The sequence below is a fragment of the Equus quagga genome, chromosome 1 (assembly GCF_021613505.1).
Source record: "Equus quagga isolate Etosha38 chromosome 1, UCLA_HA_Equagga_1.0, whole genome shotgun sequence".
Lineage (NCBI taxonomy): Eukaryota > Metazoa > Chordata > Mammalia > Perissodactyla > Equidae > Equus > Equus quagga.
Window position 1 is genome coordinate 136,269,244 of NC_060267.1, and position 21,176 is coordinate 136,290,419.

General features: G+C 50.5%; 2 protein-coding genes across 5 annotated transcripts; one reads left to right on the plus strand and one right to left on the minus strand.

Annotated features, from left to right (window-relative positions):
- Nucleotides 1-9,125: 9,125 nt before the first annotated feature.
- UBA7 (ubiquitin like modifier activating enzyme 7) lies at nucleotides 9,126-17,960 on the plus strand. Of its 4 annotated transcripts, XM_046639325.1 has the most exons (24): nucleotides 9,126-9,345; nucleotides 9,437-9,605; nucleotides 9,698-9,832; nucleotides 9,939-10,045; nucleotides 10,377-10,467; nucleotides 10,572-10,707; nucleotides 10,904-11,001; nucleotides 11,095-11,241; nucleotides 11,672-11,854; nucleotides 12,036-12,143; nucleotides 12,301-12,381; nucleotides 12,461-12,616; nucleotides 12,708-12,873; nucleotides 12,953-13,158; nucleotides 13,257-13,321; nucleotides 13,413-13,596; nucleotides 13,670-13,744; nucleotides 13,983-14,166; nucleotides 14,696-14,775; nucleotides 15,055-15,147; nucleotides 15,240-15,431; nucleotides 17,010-17,102; nucleotides 17,178-17,278; nucleotides 17,746-17,960. In XM_046639325.1, the coding sequence occupies exons 1-24, from the start codon at nucleotides 9,290-9,292 to the stop codon at nucleotides 17,873-17,875; spliced, it is 3,036 nt and encodes a 1,011-aa protein (XP_046495281.1). In that variant the 5' UTR covers nucleotides 9,126-9,289; the 3' UTR covers nucleotides 17,876-17,960. The 4 variants fall into 4 exon arrangements, with proteins under 4 accessions (XP_046495281.1, XP_046495291.1, XP_046495302.1 ...); XM_046639335.1 differs by lacking the exon at nucleotides 17,010-17,102; XM_046639346.1 differs by lacking the exon at nucleotides 12,461-12,616.
- INKA1 (inka box actin regulator 1) lies at nucleotides 17,930-19,906 on the minus strand. The gene is made up of 2 exons (XM_046639363.1): nucleotides 19,702-19,906; nucleotides 17,930-18,972 (listed from the first exon to the last, which is right to left on the minus strand). The coding sequence occupies exons 1-2, from the start codon at nucleotides 19,750-19,752 to the stop codon at nucleotides 18,172-18,174; spliced, it is 852 nt and encodes a 283-aa protein (XP_046495319.1). The 5' UTR covers nucleotides 19,753-19,906; the 3' UTR covers nucleotides 17,930-18,171.
- Nucleotides 19,907-21,176: the final 1,270 nt, after the last annotated feature.

The window sequence follows — 21,176 nt, forward strand, 5'->3', positions numbered from 1 at the left end:
TTGCTAAATTAAGAGGAAAATTAAGCCAAATTAAGAGGAAAACTGCAATAGGAGTCTGCTGATAGACTTTGTAGCCAACAGTGCTGAGGTTCCCCAAACCGGATTTACAAACAGCTGGCCAGGGAAGGAAAGACTAGACTCCCTGGGTACCTGCAGTGGGAGCAACCCTGCCACAGCAGAAGGACACAAGTAGCCCACAAAGGGGTCACTCCTGGATCTTCTGGACTGGTGACAAGAGGGAAGCACACTGCTGGGCCTCATAAGGCATCTCATACATAAGGCCACTTCTCCAAGATCGGGAGACAGAGCCGACTCACCTAATACATAGAAAGAAGCACAGAGAAAGAGGCATAATGAGGAGACAAAAGAATACTTTCCAAGCAAGGGAACAGGAAAAACTCCAGAAAAGCGACTAAATGAAACAGAAACAAGTGACCTACTTGACAAAGAGTTCAAACAAAATATCATGAGGATGCTCACAGATATGCAGAGAAGAATGGATGAACACGGTGAGCACATCAGCAAAGAACTGGAAGATATAAAAAAAAAATCAGAAATGAAGAATACAATACTGGAAATGAGAAATTCACTAGAGAGACTCAACAGCAGAGTAAAGGATGCAGAAGAACAGATCAGTGAGCTAGACAAAAGACTAGAGGAAATCACCCAAGCAGAACAGAAAAAAGAAGAAAGAATTAGACAGAATGAGAATAGTCTAAGGGAACTCTGGGACAATATCAAGCATGCTAACATTCAGATTATAAGTGCCCCAGAAGGAGAAGAGAGAGACAAAGGGGCAGTAAATTTATTTGGAGAAGTAATAGATGAAAATTTTCCTAACCTGAGGAAGGAAACAGACATCCAAGTTCAGGAAGAACAGAGAGCTCCAAACAAGATAAGCCCAAAGAGGCCCACACCAAGACATATTGTAATTAAAATGTCCAAAATTAAAGACAAAGAGAGAATCCTCAAAGCAGCAAGAGAAAGGCCACAAATGACATATACAGGGAAGCCCATCAGGCTATCAGTGGACTTCTCAGCAGAGACCCTACAGGTGAGAAGAGACTGGTACAACTTATTTAAAGTGCTAAAAGGAAAAAACCTACAGCCAGGAATACTCTATCCATCAAGGTTGTCATTCAGATTGGAAGGAGAGATAAAGAGCTTCCCAGACAAGCAAAAATTAAAGGAGTTTATCACCAGGAAACCAATTCTACAAGAAATGCTGAAGGGACTTATTTAAGTGGGAAAGCAATGACCACAAATAGAGATTTAAAAAAAATTATTATCAAAAAACAACAACAACAACAACAACAAAACCAGGCAATAAAATCACTTTTAAAGGTAAAAATATAGTAAAGGTAGCAGATCAACTACCTGTGAAGATAATATGAAGGTTAAAAGATAAATGTACTAAAATCACCTATTTCAATGATAAGAGGGTAATGGATAGACACACACTAAACAAGAGACTATGTATGATTTGAAAAACATAAAATGTGGGAGGAGGGGAGTGAAAAAGTAGAGCTCTTAGACAGAGGTCAAGCTAAAGAGTCTATCAACTCGATATAGACTGTTATATACATAGAATATTAAATAGGATCCTCATGGTAATCCAAAATCAGAAACCTATAATAAGCAAGAAAGTAAGACAAAAGAAATCAAACATATTACTAAAGATAGCCATCAAACCACAAGGGAAGAGAGCAAGAGAAAAAGACAGGAACAGAGAAGAACTACTAAAACAGCCAGAAAAAAAAGTAACAAAATGGCAATAAATATGTTTTTATCAATAGCTACTTTAAACATCAATGGACTAAATGTTCCAATCAAATGCCATAGTGTGGCAAATTGGATAAAAAACAAGACCCATGTATATGCTGCATACAAGAGACATACTTCAGACCTAAAGACACAAACTGAAAGTGAAAGGATGGAAAAAGATATTCCATGCAAATGGCAAAGAAAAGAAAGTGGGGGGAGCAATACATATATCAGATAAAATAGACTTTAAATCAAAAACTGTAACAAGAGACAAAGATGGGCACTACATAATGATAAAGGGAACAATCCAACAAGAAAATATAACACTTGTAAATATCTATGCACCCAACATAGGAGCACCTAATGTTTATTAATTATTAATTGTTTATATTAATAATTATATAAAGCAATTATTAACAGATATAATAATTCTGTCTATATAGACAGAATAGACTAACACAATAATAGACAGTAACACAATAATACTAGGGGACTTTAACACTCCACTTACACCAGTGGATAGATCATCCAAACAGAAGATCAATAAGGAAACACTGGCCTTAAAGGACACATTAGACCAGATGGACTTAGTAGATATATACAGAACATTCCATCCAAAAGCCACAGAATACACATTCTTTTCAAATACACATGGAACATTCTCCAGGATTGATCACATATTAGGCCACAAAACAAGTCTTAATAAATTTAAGAAGATTGAAATAATACCATGCATCTTTTCTGACCACAAAGGAATGAAACTAGAAATCAACTACAGGAAGAAAACCAGAAAAGCCACAAAAATGTGGAGATTAAACAAAATGCTACTGAACAATGATTGGGTCAATGAAGAAATCAAAGGAGAAATCAAAAAATTCCTGGAGACAAATGAAAATGAAAATATGACATGCCAAAATCTTTGGGATACAGCAAAAGCAGTTCTAAGAGGGAAGTTCATAGCAATTCAGGCCTACCTCAACAAAGAAGAAAAATCCCAAATAGACACTCTAAAAGTGCATCTAAAGGTACTGGAAAAAGAACAACAAACAAAGTCCCAAATCAGTAGAAGAAAGGAAATAATAAAAATCAGAGCAGAAATAAACAATATAGAGACTAAAAAAAACAATAGAAAAAATTAATGAAACCAAGAGCTGGTTCTTTGAAAAACAAAATTGACAAACCCTTAGCTAGACTCACCAAGAAAAAAAGAGAGAAGGCTCAAATAAATAAAATCAGAAATGAAAGAGGAGAGATTACAACAGACACCTCAGAAATACAAAAGATAATAAGAGAATACTATGAAAAGCTACATGCCAACAAATTGGATAATCTAGAAGAAATGGATAAATTCTTAGAAACATACAACCTTCCAAAACTGGACCAAGAAGAAGTAGAAAATTTGAATAGACCGATCACCAGTAAGGAGATTGAAACCTCCCAAAAAATAAAAGTCCAGGACCAGAAGGCTTCCCTGGTAAATTCTACCAAACATTCAAAGAAGACTTAATACTTATCCTTCTCAAACTCTTGCAAAAAATTGAAGAGGAGTGGAGGCTTCCTAACTCATTCTACGAAGCCAACATTATCCTGATACCAACACCAGACATGGGCAACACAAAAAAAGAAAATTACAGGCCAATATCCCTGATGAACATCGATGCAAAAATCCTCAACAAAATACTAGCAAATTGAATACAACAATACATTAAAAAGATCATACATCATGATCAAGTGAGTTTCATTCCAGGGATACAGGGATGGTTCAACATCCGCAAATCTATCAACGTGATACACCACATTAACAAAATGAAAAATAAAAATCGCATGATCATCTCAATAGATGCAGAGAAAGCATTTGACAAGACACAGCATCCATTTATGATAAAAACTCTAAATAAAATGGGTATGGAAGGAAAATACCTCAACATAATAAAGGCCATATATGACAAACCCATAGCAAATATCATTCTCAACAGAGAAAAACTGAAAGCTATCCCTTTAAGAACAGGAACCAGACAAGGATGCCCGCTGTCACCACTCTTGTTTAACGTAGTATTGGAAGTCCTAGCCAGAGCAATCAGGCAAGAAAAAGAAATAAAAGGGATCCACATTGGAAAAAGAAGTGAAACTGTCACTCTTTGCAGACGACATGATTTTATATCTAGAAAGCCCTAAAGAATCCACTAAAAAACTTTTAGAAACAATAAAGGAATACAAACAAGTCACAGGATACAAAATCAACGTACAAAAATCAGTTGCGTTTCTATACACTAACAATGAAGTAACAGAAAGAGAAATTAAGAATACAATCCCATTTACAATTGCAACAAAAAGAATAAAATACCGAGGAATAAGCTTAACCAAAGAGGTGAAAGATCTGTACACCGAAAACTATAAAACATTGTTGAATGAAATTGAAGAAGACACAAAGAAATGGAAAGATATTCCATGCTCTTGGATTGGAAGAATTCACATCGTTAAAATGTCCATACTGGGGCTGGCCTGGTGGCCGAGTCATTAAGTTTGCATGCTCTGCTGCAGACGGCCCAGTGTTTCATTGGTTCGAATCCTGGGTGCAGACACAGCACTGCTCATCAAGCCACACTGAGGCAGCGTCCCACATGCCACAACTAGAAGGACCCACAACGAAGAATATACAACTATGTACCAGGGGGCTTTGGGGAGAAAAAGGAAAAAAGTGAAATCTTTAAAAAAAAAAAATGTCCATACTTCCTAAAGCAATCTATAGATTCAATGCTATCTCTATCAAAGTTCCAACAACATTTTTCACAGAAATAGAATCAAGAATCCTAAAATTTATATGGAACAACAAAAGACCCAGAATAGCCAAAGGATTCCTGAGAAAAAAGAACAAAGCTGGAGGTATCACACTCCCTGATTTCAAAATATACTACAAAGCCATAGTAACCAAAACAGCATGGTACTGGTACAAAAACAGGAACACAGATCAATGGAACAGAATCGAGAGCCCAGAAATAAACCCACACATTTATGGACAGCTAATATTTGACAAGGGACCCAAAAGCATACGATGGAGAAAGGAGAGTCTCTTCAATAAATGCTGTTGGGAAAATTGGACAGCCACATGCAAAAGAATGAAAGTAGACCATTCCCTTACACCATGCCCAAAAATCAACCCAAAATGGATTAAAGACTTGACTGTAAGACCCGAAACCATGAAACTTCTAGAAGAAAACATAGGCAGTACGCTCTTTGACATCAGTCTTCGCAGCATATTTTCAAGTACCATGTCTGACCACGCAAGGGAAACAAAAGAAAAAGTGAACAAATGGGACTACATCAAACTAAAAAGCTTCTGCACAGCAAAAGAAACCATCAACAAAGTGAAAAGACCACCTAACAATTGGGAGAAGATATTTGCAAACCATATATCAGATAAGGGGTTAATATCCAAAATATACAAAGAACTCATACAGCTCAACAAAAATAAAACCAACAACCCAATTAAAAAATGGGCAAAAGATCTGAACAGATTTCTCCAAAGAAGATATACGGATGGCCAACAGGCATATGAAAAGATGCTCAACACCATTAGCTGTCAGGGAAATGCAAATCAAAACTACAATGAGGTATCACCTCACTCCGATCAGAACGGCTATAATTAACAAGACAGGAAACAACAAATGTTGGAGAGGATGTGAAGAGATGGGAACCCTTGTACACTGCTGGTGGGAGTGCAAACTGGTGCGGCCACTATGGAAAGCAGTATGGAGTATCCTCAGAAAATTAATAATAGATCTACCATATGGGGGCTGGCCCCGTGGCTGAGTGGTTAAGTTCGCGCGCTCCGCTGCAGGCAGCCCAGTGTTTTGTTGCTTCGAATCCTGGGCGCGGACATGGCACTGCTCATCAAACCACGCTGAGGTAGCGTCCCACATGCCACAACTAGAGGGACCCACAATGAAGAATATACAACTATGTACTGGGTAGCTTTGGGGAGAAAAAGGAAAAAAATAAAATCTTTAAAAAAAAAAGATCTACCATATGATCCAGCTATCCCACTGCTGGGTATTTATCCAAAGAAATTGAAAACACAAAGGCATGAAGATACTTGCATCCCTATGTTCATTGCAGCATTATATACAATAGCTAAGACTTGGAAGCAACCTAGGTGCCCATCAAGTGACGAATGAATAAAGAAGATGTGGTAGTTATACATGATGGACTACTACTCAGCCATAGGAAATGATGAAATCTGGCCATTTGTGACAACATGGATGGATTTTGAGGGTATTATGCTGAGTGAAATAAGTCAGAGAGAGAAAGTCAAATACCATATGATCTCACTCATAAGTAGAAGATAAAAACAACAACAAAGAAACACGTAGCAACAGAGAATAGATTGGTGGTTACCCTGGGGAAAGTGGGGGGAGGGCAAAAGGCGTGATTAGGCTCACATGTGAGGGGATGGACTATAATGATTTTTTGGGTGGTGACCATGATGTAACGTACACAGAATTCAAAATATATTGAGGTACATCTGAAAGCTATATAATGTTATAACCCAATGTTACTGCAATTAAAAATAAATAAATAAAATTGAAAAAAATAAACAAATAGTAAGGGGATTGAGTCAATACTCAAAAAATTCCCCAAAAGAAAAGCCCGGGACCAGAGAGCTTCACTGATGATTCTATCAAACATTTAAAAAAGAACTAACACCAAAAACACACTATCCATATAGTAAAAAGGCAATCCATAGAATGGGAGAAAGCATTTGCAAATCATATATCTGATAAGGGATAATATCCAGAATCTATAGAGAACTTCTAAAACTCAACAAAAAAACCCAAACAACTTAATTCAAAAAAGAGGAAAGGACTTGAATAGACATTTCTCCAAAGAAGATATTCGAATGACCAATAAAGCACATGAAAAGATGCTCAATATCACTAATCATCAGGGAAATGTAAATCAAAACTACCATGAGATACCATCTCATACCCATTAGAACGGCTACTATCAAAAAAACAGAAAACAAGTGTTAGTGAGGATTCAAATAAATTGGAACCCTTGTGCACTGTTGGTGGGAATGTAAAATGGTACAGCCACTGTGGAAAAACAGTATGGTAGTTCCTCAAAAAATTAAAAATAGAATTACCATATGATCTAGCCATTCCACTTTTGGGTATATACTCAAAGGAATTGGAAGCAGAATCTCAAAAAGATATTTGTACACTCATGTTCATAGCAGCATTATTCACAATAGCCAAAACGTGGAAGCAACCCAAGTGTCCATTGATGGATGAATGGATAAGTGAAATGTGGTATATGCATGCAATGGAGTATTAGAAAGGAAGGAAATTCTGCAATATGCTACATCATGGGTGGACCTTGAGGCCATTTGCTAAGTGAAATAAGCCAGTCACAAAAAGACAATCTGGCCCCGGTTGCTGTGCCTAGTACTTGTGACACACTCAATAAATGTTTATTGAATGAAGAAAACCCCACAATTACCTACCAATTCACATCCACTAAGATGGGTATAATTTTTGAAAAAATGAAAAACCAGTGTTGGCCACAAAGTGGAGAAATAGGAGTTTTGTACATTGCTGGTGGAAAATAGTTTGTTGGTCCCTCAAAAAATTAAAATGGAATTACCATATGATTCAGCAATTCTACTTCTAGGTATACACCCAAAAGAAGTGAAAACAAGTACTCAAATACATGTTCAAGAATGATCACAGCGGCACGATTCATAATATCCAAAAGGTGGAAACAACTCAAATGTCTATCAACAGGTGACTGGATAAACAAATTGTGTTATGGGGCTGGCCCCGTGGCCGAGTGGTTAAGTTCGCGCGCTTCACTGCAGCCAGCCCAGTGTTTCGTTGCTTCGAATCCTGGGCGCGGACATGGCACTGCTCATCAAAGCACGCTGAGGCAGCGTCCCACGTGCCGCAACTAGAGGGACCCACAATGAAGAATATACAACTATGTACTGGGGGGCTTTGGAGAGAAAAAAGGAAAAAATAAAATCTTAAAAAAAGAAATGGGCAGGTGACCCGAACAGACCCTTTAAAAAAAAAAAACAAATTATGATATATGCAAACAATGGAATATTGTTCAGCCATAAAAAGGAATGAAGTACTGATACTTGCTACAATTTGGATGAACTTCAAAAACATTATGCTAAGTGAAAGAAAGTAGATACCAAAGGTCATACTTTGTATGATTCTTTTTATATGAAATATCCAGAATAGGCAAATCCCTAGAGACAGAAAGAATATAGTTGAGTGTTTGTCCAGGGGTGGAGGTGGGGGATGGGTAGTGTCTATTTAATGTGGTGGGGTGTTCTTCAGTGCGTTATGAAAAAGTTTTGATGCTAGGAGAGAGGTGGCGGTTGCACAACACTGTGAAATCATTAAATGCCACTGAATTGTACACTTTAAAATGGTTATTTTAATGTCATATGAATTTTACCTCAATTTAAAAAAAAGTTGTGACAGCACCTGGTTTAGCTATAGTGGAGTTTTGTGGGGAGCTGTGGTCTATCCCTCAGAGAACTGGCCCCACGTTCCTAGAAGGCAAAAGGACACATCTGTGGGTGAAGGGTGCACAGGACCTCTCCGTACTATTTTTGCAACTTCCTTTGAGTCTACAATTATTTCAAAATAAAAGTTTAAATGAAAAATAAAGACACATGTGATCATGGCTGCCCTATGTCTCCAACTTTCAGATCTGGCACTTAGAGACTGCCCACTCCCTTTGAGTCCTGGGACTCATCCTTGACTGGCTACCTGTAGCTGCCTGGTGTGGCAGCTATAGGCAGGGGAGAGTCCTTATTCTCTGAGGAGATGGCTCAGGGCCAAGCAGGCACCCCCCAAAATGTAAGGCTCCCCCCAGCTCTGTGGTTTGGGCCCTGGGGTGGGGACAATGTAAACTCATATGCTCTCACAGCCTCTGGGATGAAACTGGCTCTGCCCTGAATGGTCTTTAAGTTTCTGTGTGGTGGACAGCAGGCCAGGTGAGCCCTCTCAGGACGGGGAGTTCCCACCAGCACTCTGTGGGTAGGAAGCCCATTCAGGCAGGGGTACCTGAGGAGGATGGGGGCCCGAGGTTTGGGACACCTAGGAAGTCACAGGAAACCATTGTATCCAGCCCACATGGGTCCCTCCTATGGCCCTGTCCCCTTCCTCGAGAAAGGTACTTACTCTCTCAGAGGCCAAACAGACCCAGGAGTTCTGTCCCACCTTGCCTGTGCCCTATGGCTGCCAGAACTCATCTTTGCCAGGCTAGGCTGTCCAGGCTGGAGGCAGGACTAGGAGCCGACTCAGAGTCTAGTTTAACTTTCACTTTTGCTTTCCCTGAGGTGACAGAGGAACCGGGAAGAAAGCTGTGACCAGCAACGTCCTTCACTTCCTTAGGCTTAGTTCCTGTTTGTACTAGCCACAACTCGGCACTGGCCTCTGCTGACACTGCCTCCCACACAGAGACCCTATCTATAAGCGCTGCAGCCTGTTGTCTAGCCCCAGGCCTAAGGATGGATGTCCTGGAGACCTCCAAGTCACTGGATGAGGAGCTGTACTCACGGCAGATGTGAGGCTTGGGGAGGGGAGTGGGGAGGGAAGTGGGGTGGCCTTCTGACCTCTGATCTCCAATTGTCTGCCCTCTTACTTCACATCCACAGGTATGTGCTGGGCTTGCCGGCCATGCAGAGGATTCAGGGAGCCAAGGTCCTGCTGTCAGGTCTTCAGGGCTTGGGGGCTGAGGTGGCCAAGAACCTGGTTCTGATGGGTGTGGGCAGCCTCACTCTGCATGATCCTCACCCCACCTGCTGGTCTGACCTGGCTGCCCAGGTAAGGGTCCTGGGAGGCTGTGGGTTCTCAGACCAGGGTGGAGGTAGAGCCCAAGAGAAATCTTGCTTAAGCCAGACTGTCTCTCTCTCTAGCTTTTCCTCTCAAAGCGGGACTTAGAAAGGAGCAGGGCTGAGGCATGTCAAGAACTGGTCGCTAAGCTCAATGGATCTGTCCAGGTCTGCATCCACACAGGTGACCTCACTGAGGACCTGCTGCTGGACTTCCAGGTGCCTTCCCAGCCCCACTCTCCAGGCCATCCCAGTCTCCTCCAGCCCTTAGCTGCAGGGTGGGCTGGGCAGTGTTTTGGACCTGCTGATCATGAGGTCCACTCAGGTGGTGGTGCTGACTGCCTCAAAGCTGGAGGAGCAACTAAAGGTGGGCACCTTATGCCACAAGCATGGAGTCTGCTTTCTGGTGGCTGACACCTGGGGTCTTGTCGGGTGAGTGAGACTGCCTGCCTAGCCTGCCACATTATAGACAACAACTGGTCCCAGTGCTGCTCTAGGCTTGCTCCCATTGCCCTTCCACCCAGCCCCAGGCCTGTCCCAGCATCCCCTCCTGATTCTGGTCCTTAGTCCCAGCTCTCTGCTTCCTCCACCCAAGCCTCCAAACCTGCTCCAATAACTCCCTCAAACTCCAGCTTCCAAGCTTCTCCCAGCATTCCTTTCCTGATTCTGGCCCTCTGGGCTTGTCCTAGTGTCCTCTACTTTTCACCACAACCAAGGTGGTTAACCACTGAGCCATCTCGGTGACCCCTACCACCTATTACAGGCAGTTGTTCTGTGACTTTGGTGAGGACTTCACCGTGCAGGACCCTACAGAGGCAGAACCCCTGACAGCTGCCATCCAGCACATCACCCAGGTGGGTGCTAAGGTGTGGGCACTCGTTTGCTGACTGAAGAGGGGCTGCTACAGCCTGTGGAAGGCAGGTACGAGCACCCCTGAGTCAAGCCATCTCTTATCCAGGGCTCCCCCGGCATTCTCACTCTGAAAAAAGAGGCTGATGGCCAGTACTTCTGCAGTGGGGACTTGGTGACTTTCTCAGGGATTGAGGGCATGGTTGAGCTCAATGACTGTGCTCCCCGGCCTATCCATGTGCAGGGTAAGCCAACCCCACTCCAGCTCTAGGCTCAGCGCCCACGCCCCCAGTGGGGGCACACGGCCTGGTCCTTGGGAATAGGTTTTCCCTCTGCCTTTCCCCAGTGGAGCAAGGTCAAGGACATCAATGCAAGACAGAATGGGGTGTGAGGAACTACTCAGGTTCAGAAGTCATACTGACTAGGCTGGATCTCCCCCAGAGGATGGGACATTGGAGATTGGGGACACAACAACTTTCTCCTGTTACTTGCGTGGCGGGGCGGTCACTGAGGTCAAGAGGCCCAAGACTGTGAGCCATGTGCGTGCAAGTACATCTGAGGTGGGGGAGCTTGGGATCCTTGAGGGGTCCATAGTGTTCTGGACCCCACCCTGAGCCAAGTGTCCCTTGCAGGAGCCCCTGGATGCAGCCCTGCTGCAGCCCCGTGTAGTGGCCCAGAGTCCCCAGGAAGTTCACCGTGCCCACTGCCTGCATCAGGCCTTCCGTGCACTGCACAAGTTCCACCACCACAATGGTCGCCCACCCCGGCCCTGGGATCCTGTGAGTGGCCCTGTTGCCCTTCCCCCAGCCTCTGTCTTATTGGGGGTCTCACCTGCCAGGAGGCAACAATGACTATCTCACAGATCCAAGTTTGAATCCCAGAGGCAGTTTCCCATTCATATAAAGGAAATGATAAGCACTATCTCCAGACCAGAGGCTGGGTCCCCCACAAATCCTGCAGACCCCTGCTACCTCCTAATTCCTCAGATCTGGGCTGGAATCTATCCCTAGGTTAGTGAAACCTCCAGGGCTGCTCTCTGGTTCTAGGCATCCTCTGGTAGAGCTGCTCGATCTAGCAAATGGGCTGGGCCTTCCCCCTCAGGTTTCTGCTTCCTCTTCTGTGGGACAGAGTAGATGGCTGCCTGAAGGATTTGAGTAGGGTGTAGAATTCAGGCTGAGGCTGCTGTACCCATGGAGTTCTACCCCACAGGTTGATGCAGACATGGTGGTGGGCCTGGCCCGGGCCCTGGAACCACTGAAGGGGACAGAGGGAGAGCCATTGGAAGAGCTGCTGGATGAGGCTCTAGTGCGGACAGTCGCCCTGAGTAGTGCTGGTACCTTGAGCCCCATGGCAGCCATATTGGGTGCCATGGCTGCCCAGGAAGTGCTCAAGGTGGGCACAGGCACAGGCAGGGTGGGGCTGGGAAGGGAGCAGAAGTCAATGTGGGTGCCAAAGGGTGCCCAACACCAGACAGTGGCCCTGGAGGCTTCACCAACCTGGGTACAGACCCTAGCCAGGATCTGAAGGGGCTGGGAGGTGGCAGGAGTCCCTAAACTAAAGTGCTTGCCTCTAGGCAATTTCCAGGAAGTTCATGCCCCTGGACCAGTGGCTGTACTTTGATGCCCTTGATTGTCTTCCAGAAGATGGGAAGCCCCTTCCCAATCCCGAAGACTGTATACCGGTGAGAACCTGGGGTAGGGGTGTAAGCCTTATCTAAACTCAAGATTAGGGGAGAAACAAGAGGAACCACCCTAAGATCCAGACCTGGAAAACTCAGTGTAAGAGGGAGATGCAGCACAGGCCAGCAGCCATCACTGACCACTATCTGCGTCTCCTAGAGAGGATGCCGCTACGATGGGCAAATCGCAGTGTTCGGGGCTGGTTTTCAGAAGAAGCTGAGCCACCAACATTACCTCCTGGTGAGCTGTGTGGTGAGGTTGGGAGTGTCTGTGGGAGGGCTAGGCCAGGCCCTCTGGCTAAGGCTGCTCCTGCTGGCAGGTGGGTGCTGGTGCTATTGGCTGTGAGCTGCTCAAAAACTTTGCCCTAGTGGGCCTGGGGACCAGGGGCAGTGGGAGCGTGACTGTTGCCGACATGGACCACATAGAGCGCTCCAACCTCAGCCGTCAGTTCCTCTTCAGGCCCCAGGACATTGGTGTGAGTGCCAACCCCTCCCCATACCGCTATGTCCTGGACTTTCCTCCTACAATGCCCCCATCCACCCAATGTCTTCCTGCTTTCTTCTCAGAGGCCCAAGGCAGAAGTGGCTGCAGAGGCCGCTCTCCGCCTGAACTCAGACTTGCAGGTGACCTCGTTCACCCACCAGCTAGATCCCAGTACAGAGGACATCTACGGGGACAACTTCTTCTCCCGTATGGATGGCGTGGCTGCCGCCCTGGACAGTTTCCAGGCCCGTGAGTGCTCCATCTTGGAACTCAGCCCCTTGTCCAAAGCTGTGCCAGCCCCACTCTTGACCCTCTGTCCCCTTGCCAGGACGCTATGTGGCTGTTCGCTGCACCCATTATCTGAAGCCACTGCTGGAAGCAGGTACACAGGGCACCCTGGGCCATGCTTCAGTGTTCATGCCACATGTGACTGAGCCCTACAGAGCCCCAGCCTCGGCTACAGCTTCTGAGGATGCCCCCTACCCTGTCTGCACTGTGCGGCACTTCCCCAGCACAGCTGAGCACACCGTACAGGTGGGAAGCACCCAAGGGACCCCTCCCCCACCCTGTTCAGTCCTCAACTGCAGACCTGTTTCCTACCTGACACCTCGCGGTTCCTCCCTCCCCTACAGTGGGCCCGGGATGAGTTTGAGGGGCTCTTCCATCTGGCTGCTGAGACCATCAACCACCACCAACAGTAAGGCCACCAACAGGGGTGGATGGAAGTCCAGGGCCCCTAGCACCAGAGTCTTCAGGGCTTAGCCTCAAACCTCCTCCTCTCTCCGCAGGGCACTCACTTCTCTGGCAGACACAGACAGGCCACAGGTGCTGACTCTGCTGCAGGCGGTGCTGGGTGTCCTGAGAGAGCGTCCACAGACTTGGCAAGATTGTGTGGTGTGGGCCCTTGGCCACTGGCAGCTACGCTTCTGTTATAGCATCATGCAGCTGCTGAAGCACTTCCCACCTGATAAAGTAGGTGGCTAGGGGTCAGGGGGCTGAGAGCTCAGGGTGACCAGACTGAGCCCAGCAGCTTCCCTTTCCCTAGGTGCTTGAGGATGGGACTCTTTTCTGGTCGGGTTCTAAACGGTGTCCTCAGCCCTTGGAGTTTGATGCCAGCCAAGTGAGTGGGGTCCCTTGGGAGCCCCGAGATGGGAATGTGGCTCCTCAGAGCAGAGGTGGGCACCTCTGCATTCTGCGGAGATGCACCGATGCTGAGAAAGAGAGCATGTCCTCACCTGTCCACATGTGAGGCAGAGGCAGGCACTCAGATCCACAAATGGGTGGTGACCCCCACCCCATGCACCCATACCTACCCACTCACACCCATGCATCTGCCCCTGCTCTTGGCCTGACTGCAGGACACGCACTTCCTCTACGTGCTGGCAGCTGCTAACCTGTATGCCCAGATGCATGGGCTGCCTGGCTCACAAGACAAGACTGGGCTCAGGGAACTGCTAAAGTTGCTGCCGCTGCCTGGCCCTCAGGACCTGGCCCCCATCTTTGCTAATGACTTGGATCCGGCTCTGGCTTCTGCTGAGTTTGGTGAGGTCCCTGGCCCTGGTCCCCCATGCTGCCACCCAAAGGCCTCATCCTGACCTCAACCTGTGCGGCAGAAGGAAGATGGGGCCTGGGGACCCTGCAGCCAATTCATTACCTCTTAGGCCCTCTGACCTTGCTTCTCTCTAGGCTTGGGCTCATCCTCTAGCCCCTCAGTAGGCCCTCTCCCTGCTGCCTATCCCTCCCTGACACCCCTACCCAACCCCTGTTCCCTTGGCAGATCTCAGCAAAAAAAACAACACCACAAACTGTTGGGCCCTGGGAAGCACCTAGCTGTGGCCCCTAGGTGAGGACAGTCACATAGGCGTGCATGTGTGTGCATGTAGACACACACACACACACACAGGGGTGAGGGCCGGGGCTGCTGGGGAGAAGATTGCAGCATCAATCAAGAGGTCTCTCTGAACATGGTAAGTATAGGCTTGGCAGAGACCAAGGATAGGCACCAGGCTCCAGGAGAAGAGTGCAGGAGCTGGGGCCTAAGGCCTGCCCCAACACCCCCTTCACCTGACAGGCCCTGAGCAGTTGAAACTGCATGAAGCCCTGGAATTCTGGAGCGTGGGCCCTCACCTGAAGCCCCTGAGGTTTGAGAAGGTGGGAGCCCAAGTAGGGATGAAGGGCCAGGCTGGAGGGTTGTTGGGGAAGGTCAAGAGCTAAAAAGACAGCTTTGAGGCCTTTTGGCCTGAGTTCTCCTCCCAGTAGGACCCCAGAAGCATCTTACTTTCCCTGAGCCTCAGCTTCCTTATCTGATAAGTGGGGAGATGTGAACATCTAGCCCATAGAACTGTGTCAAGACCTGTGCAGTGCCACACGATTGGCCGTGGTGAGGGGCATTGGGACAGTGTTAACACTACTGTCACTTGGGCCTCATAGGACAATGACAGCAACTTTCATATGGACTTTGTGGCAGCAGCAGCAAGCCTGCGAGCTCAGAACTATGGGATACTACCCGCCAACCGCATGCAGGTAACTCTGCCCCTTGGGGCTCAGGCCTGGAGGTGGGGGTCAAACCCTAGCCCTACACCTTGGGCCCAGACCAAATCTCCTGTCTTTGGCAGAGCAAGCGAATCGTGGGCCAGATTATCCCAGCCATTGCTACCACTTCAGCAGCTGTGGCAGGCCTGGTGGTCCTGGAACTGTATAAGGTGGTGGGTGGGGCACAATCCCTTGGTGCCTTTCGCCACAGCTATTTGCATCTGGCAGAAAACCGTTTCAGCCGCTGGGTGCCTCACGCCCCAGCCATCCAGACGGTGAGCCCTTGACATCCCACCCACTCTAGGCCTGGGTTTTCCCTCTACCTCCCCAAATAGGCCCTACTCTGGCTTTTGGCTCTCACCAGGACCCAGACTCTGGGGGAGTCCTCAAGACTCCCTCCAGCCCTTTTCCTGCTATGAAGCCAGGCTGGGACCTGTCAGACACAGGAAGCAGCCGTCAGCCATCCCCACCCCCCAACCTTTGCTGCCCGGGTCTGGGGGAGCTGCAGCTTTAACTCATTAGTGGAGCCAGACATCCCCCACAGCCCCCTCCTTTGTAGGAGTTCCCCTGAGGGGGAGGTGGTGGGGAGGGGACACTAGGGCTCTAGCCCCAAACAGAGCCTAACTTCTGCCTGCCTGGTGTGGGGATCCTGGCCCATCCCTCCAAGCTGAGTTAAAGAGCACTGAGCTTACCACCACAGGTGTGGCATCTACAGCCCTGTAGGGATGTGTGCATTTGTATCACTGGTGTGAGTGCACCAGGGTCTGGGAATCCCTGGCCCTGTGGTGTGTGGGCATGGAGGGAGCATGCTTGCACATCTGTGTGCCAGATGGGAGTGCAGGGCTCTTCTTCAATGTGGGCTTGCATGGGTATGCATGTGAGTACACATGCAGGCATTCCTGGGCTTGTGTGCATGTGTGTTCCTCCCAGTGCAGGGCTGTGAATGCCCCTGGCTGGGTGCCCAGGCTCTGCAGTAGTTGGCATTTCCTTGGGGAACAGGGGAGGGGGTAAAGAAAATGCCCTCTCCAGGGAGGAGGGGAGAGGGGAGAGGTCATGGGCCAGCACTGGGCTTTTACTGAGCAGCCCTGGGGTCCCTCAGGGCACAGCACACAGAGCGCCTTTGTGAGGGGCCCCGTCTCCAGCTAGAACACAAGCTGCCTTTGTCCATGATGGAGGGAGAGGGGGAGGGGAAGGATCCCCCCCTCCATCTCACCTCTGTCCTTGTCTCAGCTAGATACCACTGTGTTTTCTGGGGGCCTGGCAGGGCCCTCCTGTCCTGGCCCCTGGCTGCCTGCCACCCTCCTACCCTCAGCTCTGGGTACCAGAACCCCAAGACTGTTGAAATAGGGAAGGAAAGAGGAGGCCTCTGTGGACTGTGTCCCTGCTGGAGTCTCTGAGCCAGTGGGGCCCCAGTGGTCACTGTGCGCCTTGCCCATGTGTGCCCATGAGTAGTCCAAGGTCCTGGCAGTACAGGATGAGGGAACAGGATATACCCCCCAGCTCCAAGCCTTGCATTTGAAGAACAAGCTGCTTTATCGGTGACTGCAGCGGCCCTCCTCCTGCTTCCTCAGGAAGCACCGCCCCCTACCCCCCCAGCCTGTGTGATGGATCGCCTATTTCCCTGTTGGGGGGGGCCCCATAGCCCCATTTCCTGTGCTGGCCCCAGCATGGGCAGGGAGGGTGCTGAGACTCTGGGCCCAGATCCCACCTTCCACTCCCAACCCCTGGCTTCTGCTTTCAGCCTCTGGTCTAGCTCCTCCCCTAGGAAAGGGGCCCTCAGTGGCTGGTAACTGGGGTAGTGGGGAGGGTGTGTGTGTGAGAAGCTCTCACTCCTCCCTACTACCATCCCCCAGTTCCATCACCTGAAGTGGACCTGTTGGGACCGCCTGAAGGTGCCTGCTGGGCAGCCTGAGAGAAACCTGGAGTCATTACTGGCCCATCTCCAGGTGTGCCCCATTCCTGCCCTGCCCCCAGGCCTGGCCCAACCTGGCCTAGCTGGCACCTGACCTGTCTCTCTCTAGGAACAACATGGGCTGAGGGTGAGGATCCTGCTGTACGGCCGGGCCCGTCTCTACTCAGCTGCATGGCCGCCTGAAAAGCAGGCCCAGCACTTGTCTCTCAGGTGAGACCACACCTGGCTTTAGCCAGGCCTTGTTCTGTCCCTAGAAGTTGGAGGTGCAGGACACGCAGCCTTTCCTCTTCCCAACCCCATTGGGGCCCCTCACACCTTCCTGAAGTTTTCTTTTGCCAAATGGAGCCAGCAAAAGGGCTGGGGGTGGGGCAAGAGCTGAGAGCCTGAGGGGAGGCCTCCAGGAGCTGCAGGCTTGGCCAGCCCCACCAGCTCCTCCATGCCCTGCTCAGCCCCTCTTTCATAGCGCACTCCCAGGGGACTCACAGCTTCCTGCCTCCTGCCTGCCGGGCCAGCAGCTCCTAAAATAGTTTCAGATGTTTCCTGTCTTGAGCTGCTCCTGCTCCTAGTTTGGGCTCCTTATAGACCTCAGCATCCTCTAGTCCATGCCATATCACTCTCTGCCTGTCACTGCTCACCTACCAAATCTCCCCCAACCTCCCTCCCCCCCACACCACCAGGGTGACGGAACTGGTGCAGCGGGTGACAGGCCAAGTGCCTCTGCCTGGGCAGCGGGTGCTGGTACTGGAGCTCAGCTGTGAGGGTGAGGAGGAGGACACTATCTTTCCACCCCTGCACTACGAGCTGTGATAAGCAGCAGCCTCACCACCCAGCTCTGTCAAGCCCTGCATCCTGAGTCCACAGTAAACGCTCAATAAATGCTTGTTGAAAAAAGGTGTAAGTGGAGAGGATGGATGATAGAACACAGGGCAGGCACATGGGTGTGACATGGGCATGAGAGGGACCCCTGTAGGGAGGGAAAAGGCTCTTGATTCGCCTGCATGGACTGTGCCTTACAGGGCTGGGGCTGCCTCCTGGAGCCTCAGGGCTATGGAACCAGGACAGTCCAGAGAAAGTTCTTTATTGTCCTAGGCTGGAGGGCAGGGTCAGAGGTAGCTGATGACATCATTGCAGATGATCGGCTGGCGACTGCGGCAGCTCATGAGAGCTGCAAAGCGTGAGACATCTGCAGGCAGTTCAGGTTCTGAGCGAGGTGGGCATGACAGGCGCTTTCCCGCCATGGCTGCCCGGCGTGCCCTGGCCAGCTGACGCCGCAGCTGCTCAGAGAGGCCAAGCAGAAACTGGGGGGGCCGAGGACGGGCACGGGGCCCACCACCAACATCCCCCTCACCCACTGCCTCAGGCAGCTCCATCCAGTTGTGCACCAAGTCAGCAAAGCAGTTGTCCCCCAGCACCAGGGGCTGGCGACTGCGACCTCTGCTCAGCAAGGCTGCTGTCCAGTCCTCACCTTCCAGCCCTCGCCAATGCTCCAGGCAGGCATCTGGGGTGGACTTGGGCCGTGGTCGGTGGGCAGGGGGTGCACTGGCCACAGGGGCCCCTCTGGGCAGGGAGACGCCACTGGCTGAGAGGCGCTCTCTATGGGAGGGCCATGCTGGAGGTGCTCGGTGCTGAAGTACGGGCAGCTCTTCCTCTCTCCATGTGCTGCCTGACACCTCCGAGAAGCCAGAGTCCCAGTCCAGGGCATGCTCCCTCGGGCCCCCCAAGGCTACACCCCTGTTTCTTATCACCACAGCTTCTTCTTCCTCTTCCTCCACGCAGCAGACCGAATCCTCTTCCAAGGCATCTGGGGCCCTGAGCCGGTGGCTGAGCCCCACACCTGGGCCAGGTTTGGGAGGTGGTGGAAGAGGGCCAGGCATTGGGGGTGAGCCTGTGTCCCGGCCACATAGCTGCAGAGGAAGAGAGGGCAGAAGTGGGAGGGGCAGCCCTTGTCACCCCTGCCGCCTGGCCAGGCCAATCCCAAAACAGAAGGCCCAGGAGGGCTAGATAGGCCTGTAGGCCTGGGAAGCAAGGCAGCTCTAGTGGGCACAGGGCCGGCATGGGGGTGCTGGCACACGAAACTCGTGTGGCTCCCATCAGCCGACCTGGTGGCAGTCCGGCAGGCTGCAGCACGCAGAGCCGGGCAAGTCGGTACCCGCCCTGGAAGGCAGGGTTGCGGGCCTGCATGGGGAAGTAGGGCCTGCTCAGGGCTGGAGGGGCATCCCGTGCCTCTTGAGAGATTCAGCTCCCCAAAGCTCATAGCATCTTTTAGAGAAGGATGGAGCACTTGCCAGGTGGTGGGTAGAGGAAGGAGGTACCAGACAGCCTGAGGTAGCGGGCAGCGCCAGCATTTCTTTAGTCCCTCGCAGCCCACTGCTCCACGCCAAAAGAAGTTTCTCCCCTGCAACTCCCTCCGCTCGGGCAGCACAGCCAGCTGGGCGGCTGTTATTTGATGCCCAGCGCAGCTCCCAACCGTCCGAAACCCGACGCGGGCCATCTGGGCCATTTGCACTGCCCCGCCCCCATCCTGCCTTGGATGGGGACTCGGGACGGCCCCCTACCCTTTTGTCGTTCCAACCGGACGGCAGCCGAGCACCCTACACACGTCCTCACAAGCCACACCCGCTCCCAAGCCTCACCAGTTCCCAGCGGAGCTGGCCCAGAAAGCTGTCAAGCCGAGCGCTGTGCATGCCCGAACCGGAGCCCCCGCCAGGCCTGCCAGTTCTTCGAACTCCAGCGGGAGCTGCGCGGAGAGGGCTCGGCCGGCCGGCCAGCGGCGCCCTCGCCCTCCGCCTTGCTCCGCCGCTCCTCGCTCACCGTAGCTCCAGCCGCCACCGCCCCAACATCTGGCAGCCGCACCCCGCCCCTGGCGCCGCAGCCAATAGGGCCGGGGCGGAGCTAAGGTGGCCCCGCCCCTCGGGCCCGGCCTGGTGGGTGAGCCCAACGCCCACTCCTCATTCCGCTCCGGCTCTGGGGGAGGGGCGGGACTGTAGCTGTAAGCCGGGTGGGGTCGGCCCGGGACTCCTAGACAGCGCGGGCTGTTGAGCTGACTCTGGGTTTGCTGCGTGACCCAGGACAAATCGCTTCCCCGCGGTAGCCTCCGCTTCCCTATTTTTCCCAGGATAGAAATGCGGCCTCTCCCGCAGGGGTCCGGTGAGCGCGCGGGGTCCCCGGAAGCGCCTAAGTGCGGGCAGAGCGCCCCTAGCCTTCGGACTCGGCAGTACAGTGGCCCACTTGGGGCCCGACCCACTGAATCCGCTCCTAGAGCCGGCCTCGACAATCCCTGGAAGTGACGGGAGGGATCCAACCCTTCTCAGGATTCCGGCAGCGCGGGACCCCGCTGCAGAACAGGGGAGGGGCCACAGCTAAGGCCCAGCCTGCTCCCTCTCCGCCCCGGGTCTGGGCCAAGCCGGGCGGGGCCGCCCTCTAGTGGGGAGCGCGCGGTTAGCCGCGATTCCCGCGGCGACGTCCTCATCCCCTCGGCCCGGCACCACAGGCAGGGTGTTAGAGCGGCGCTCTCTGGCCGGAACGGTCAGAGCCGGTTCCCTGAGGCCTCGCCACGATCAGGGGCTGGGTTCAAGGATAAAGTCTAACTGGACACAGACTAAACAAGTCAGTAGACAGAGAAATACAGGGGAACGAGGGCGACAGGCTAGCTTGGGAGAAGGGACTCTCAGAGGAGGTGGCATTCTTTATGGGATCTGGATGAGCCATCATGGGGAGATGAAGAAGAGGGGCATTCTAGGCAGAGAGATCAGACGAATTAAAGGTTCCTTTGCTCCGTGGCACAGCTGTTAAGTTCACACGTTCCACATCGGTGGCCCGGGGTTGGCTGGTTTGGATCCTGGGTGTGGACATGGTACCGCTTGGCAAGCCATGCTGTGGTAGGCGTCCCACATATAAAGTAGAGGAAGATGGGCACAGATGTTAGCTCAGGGCAGTCTTCCTCAGCAAAATGAGGACGATTGGCGGCAGCTGTTAACTCAGGGTTAATCTTCCTCAAAATAAATAAATAAATAAATAAATAAAGGCCCTGAGAGTGGGGCGCTGGCCAGTGGTAGTAGTTAAGTTGGCGGGCTCTGCTTTGGCAGCCTGGGGTTAGTAGGTTCGCATC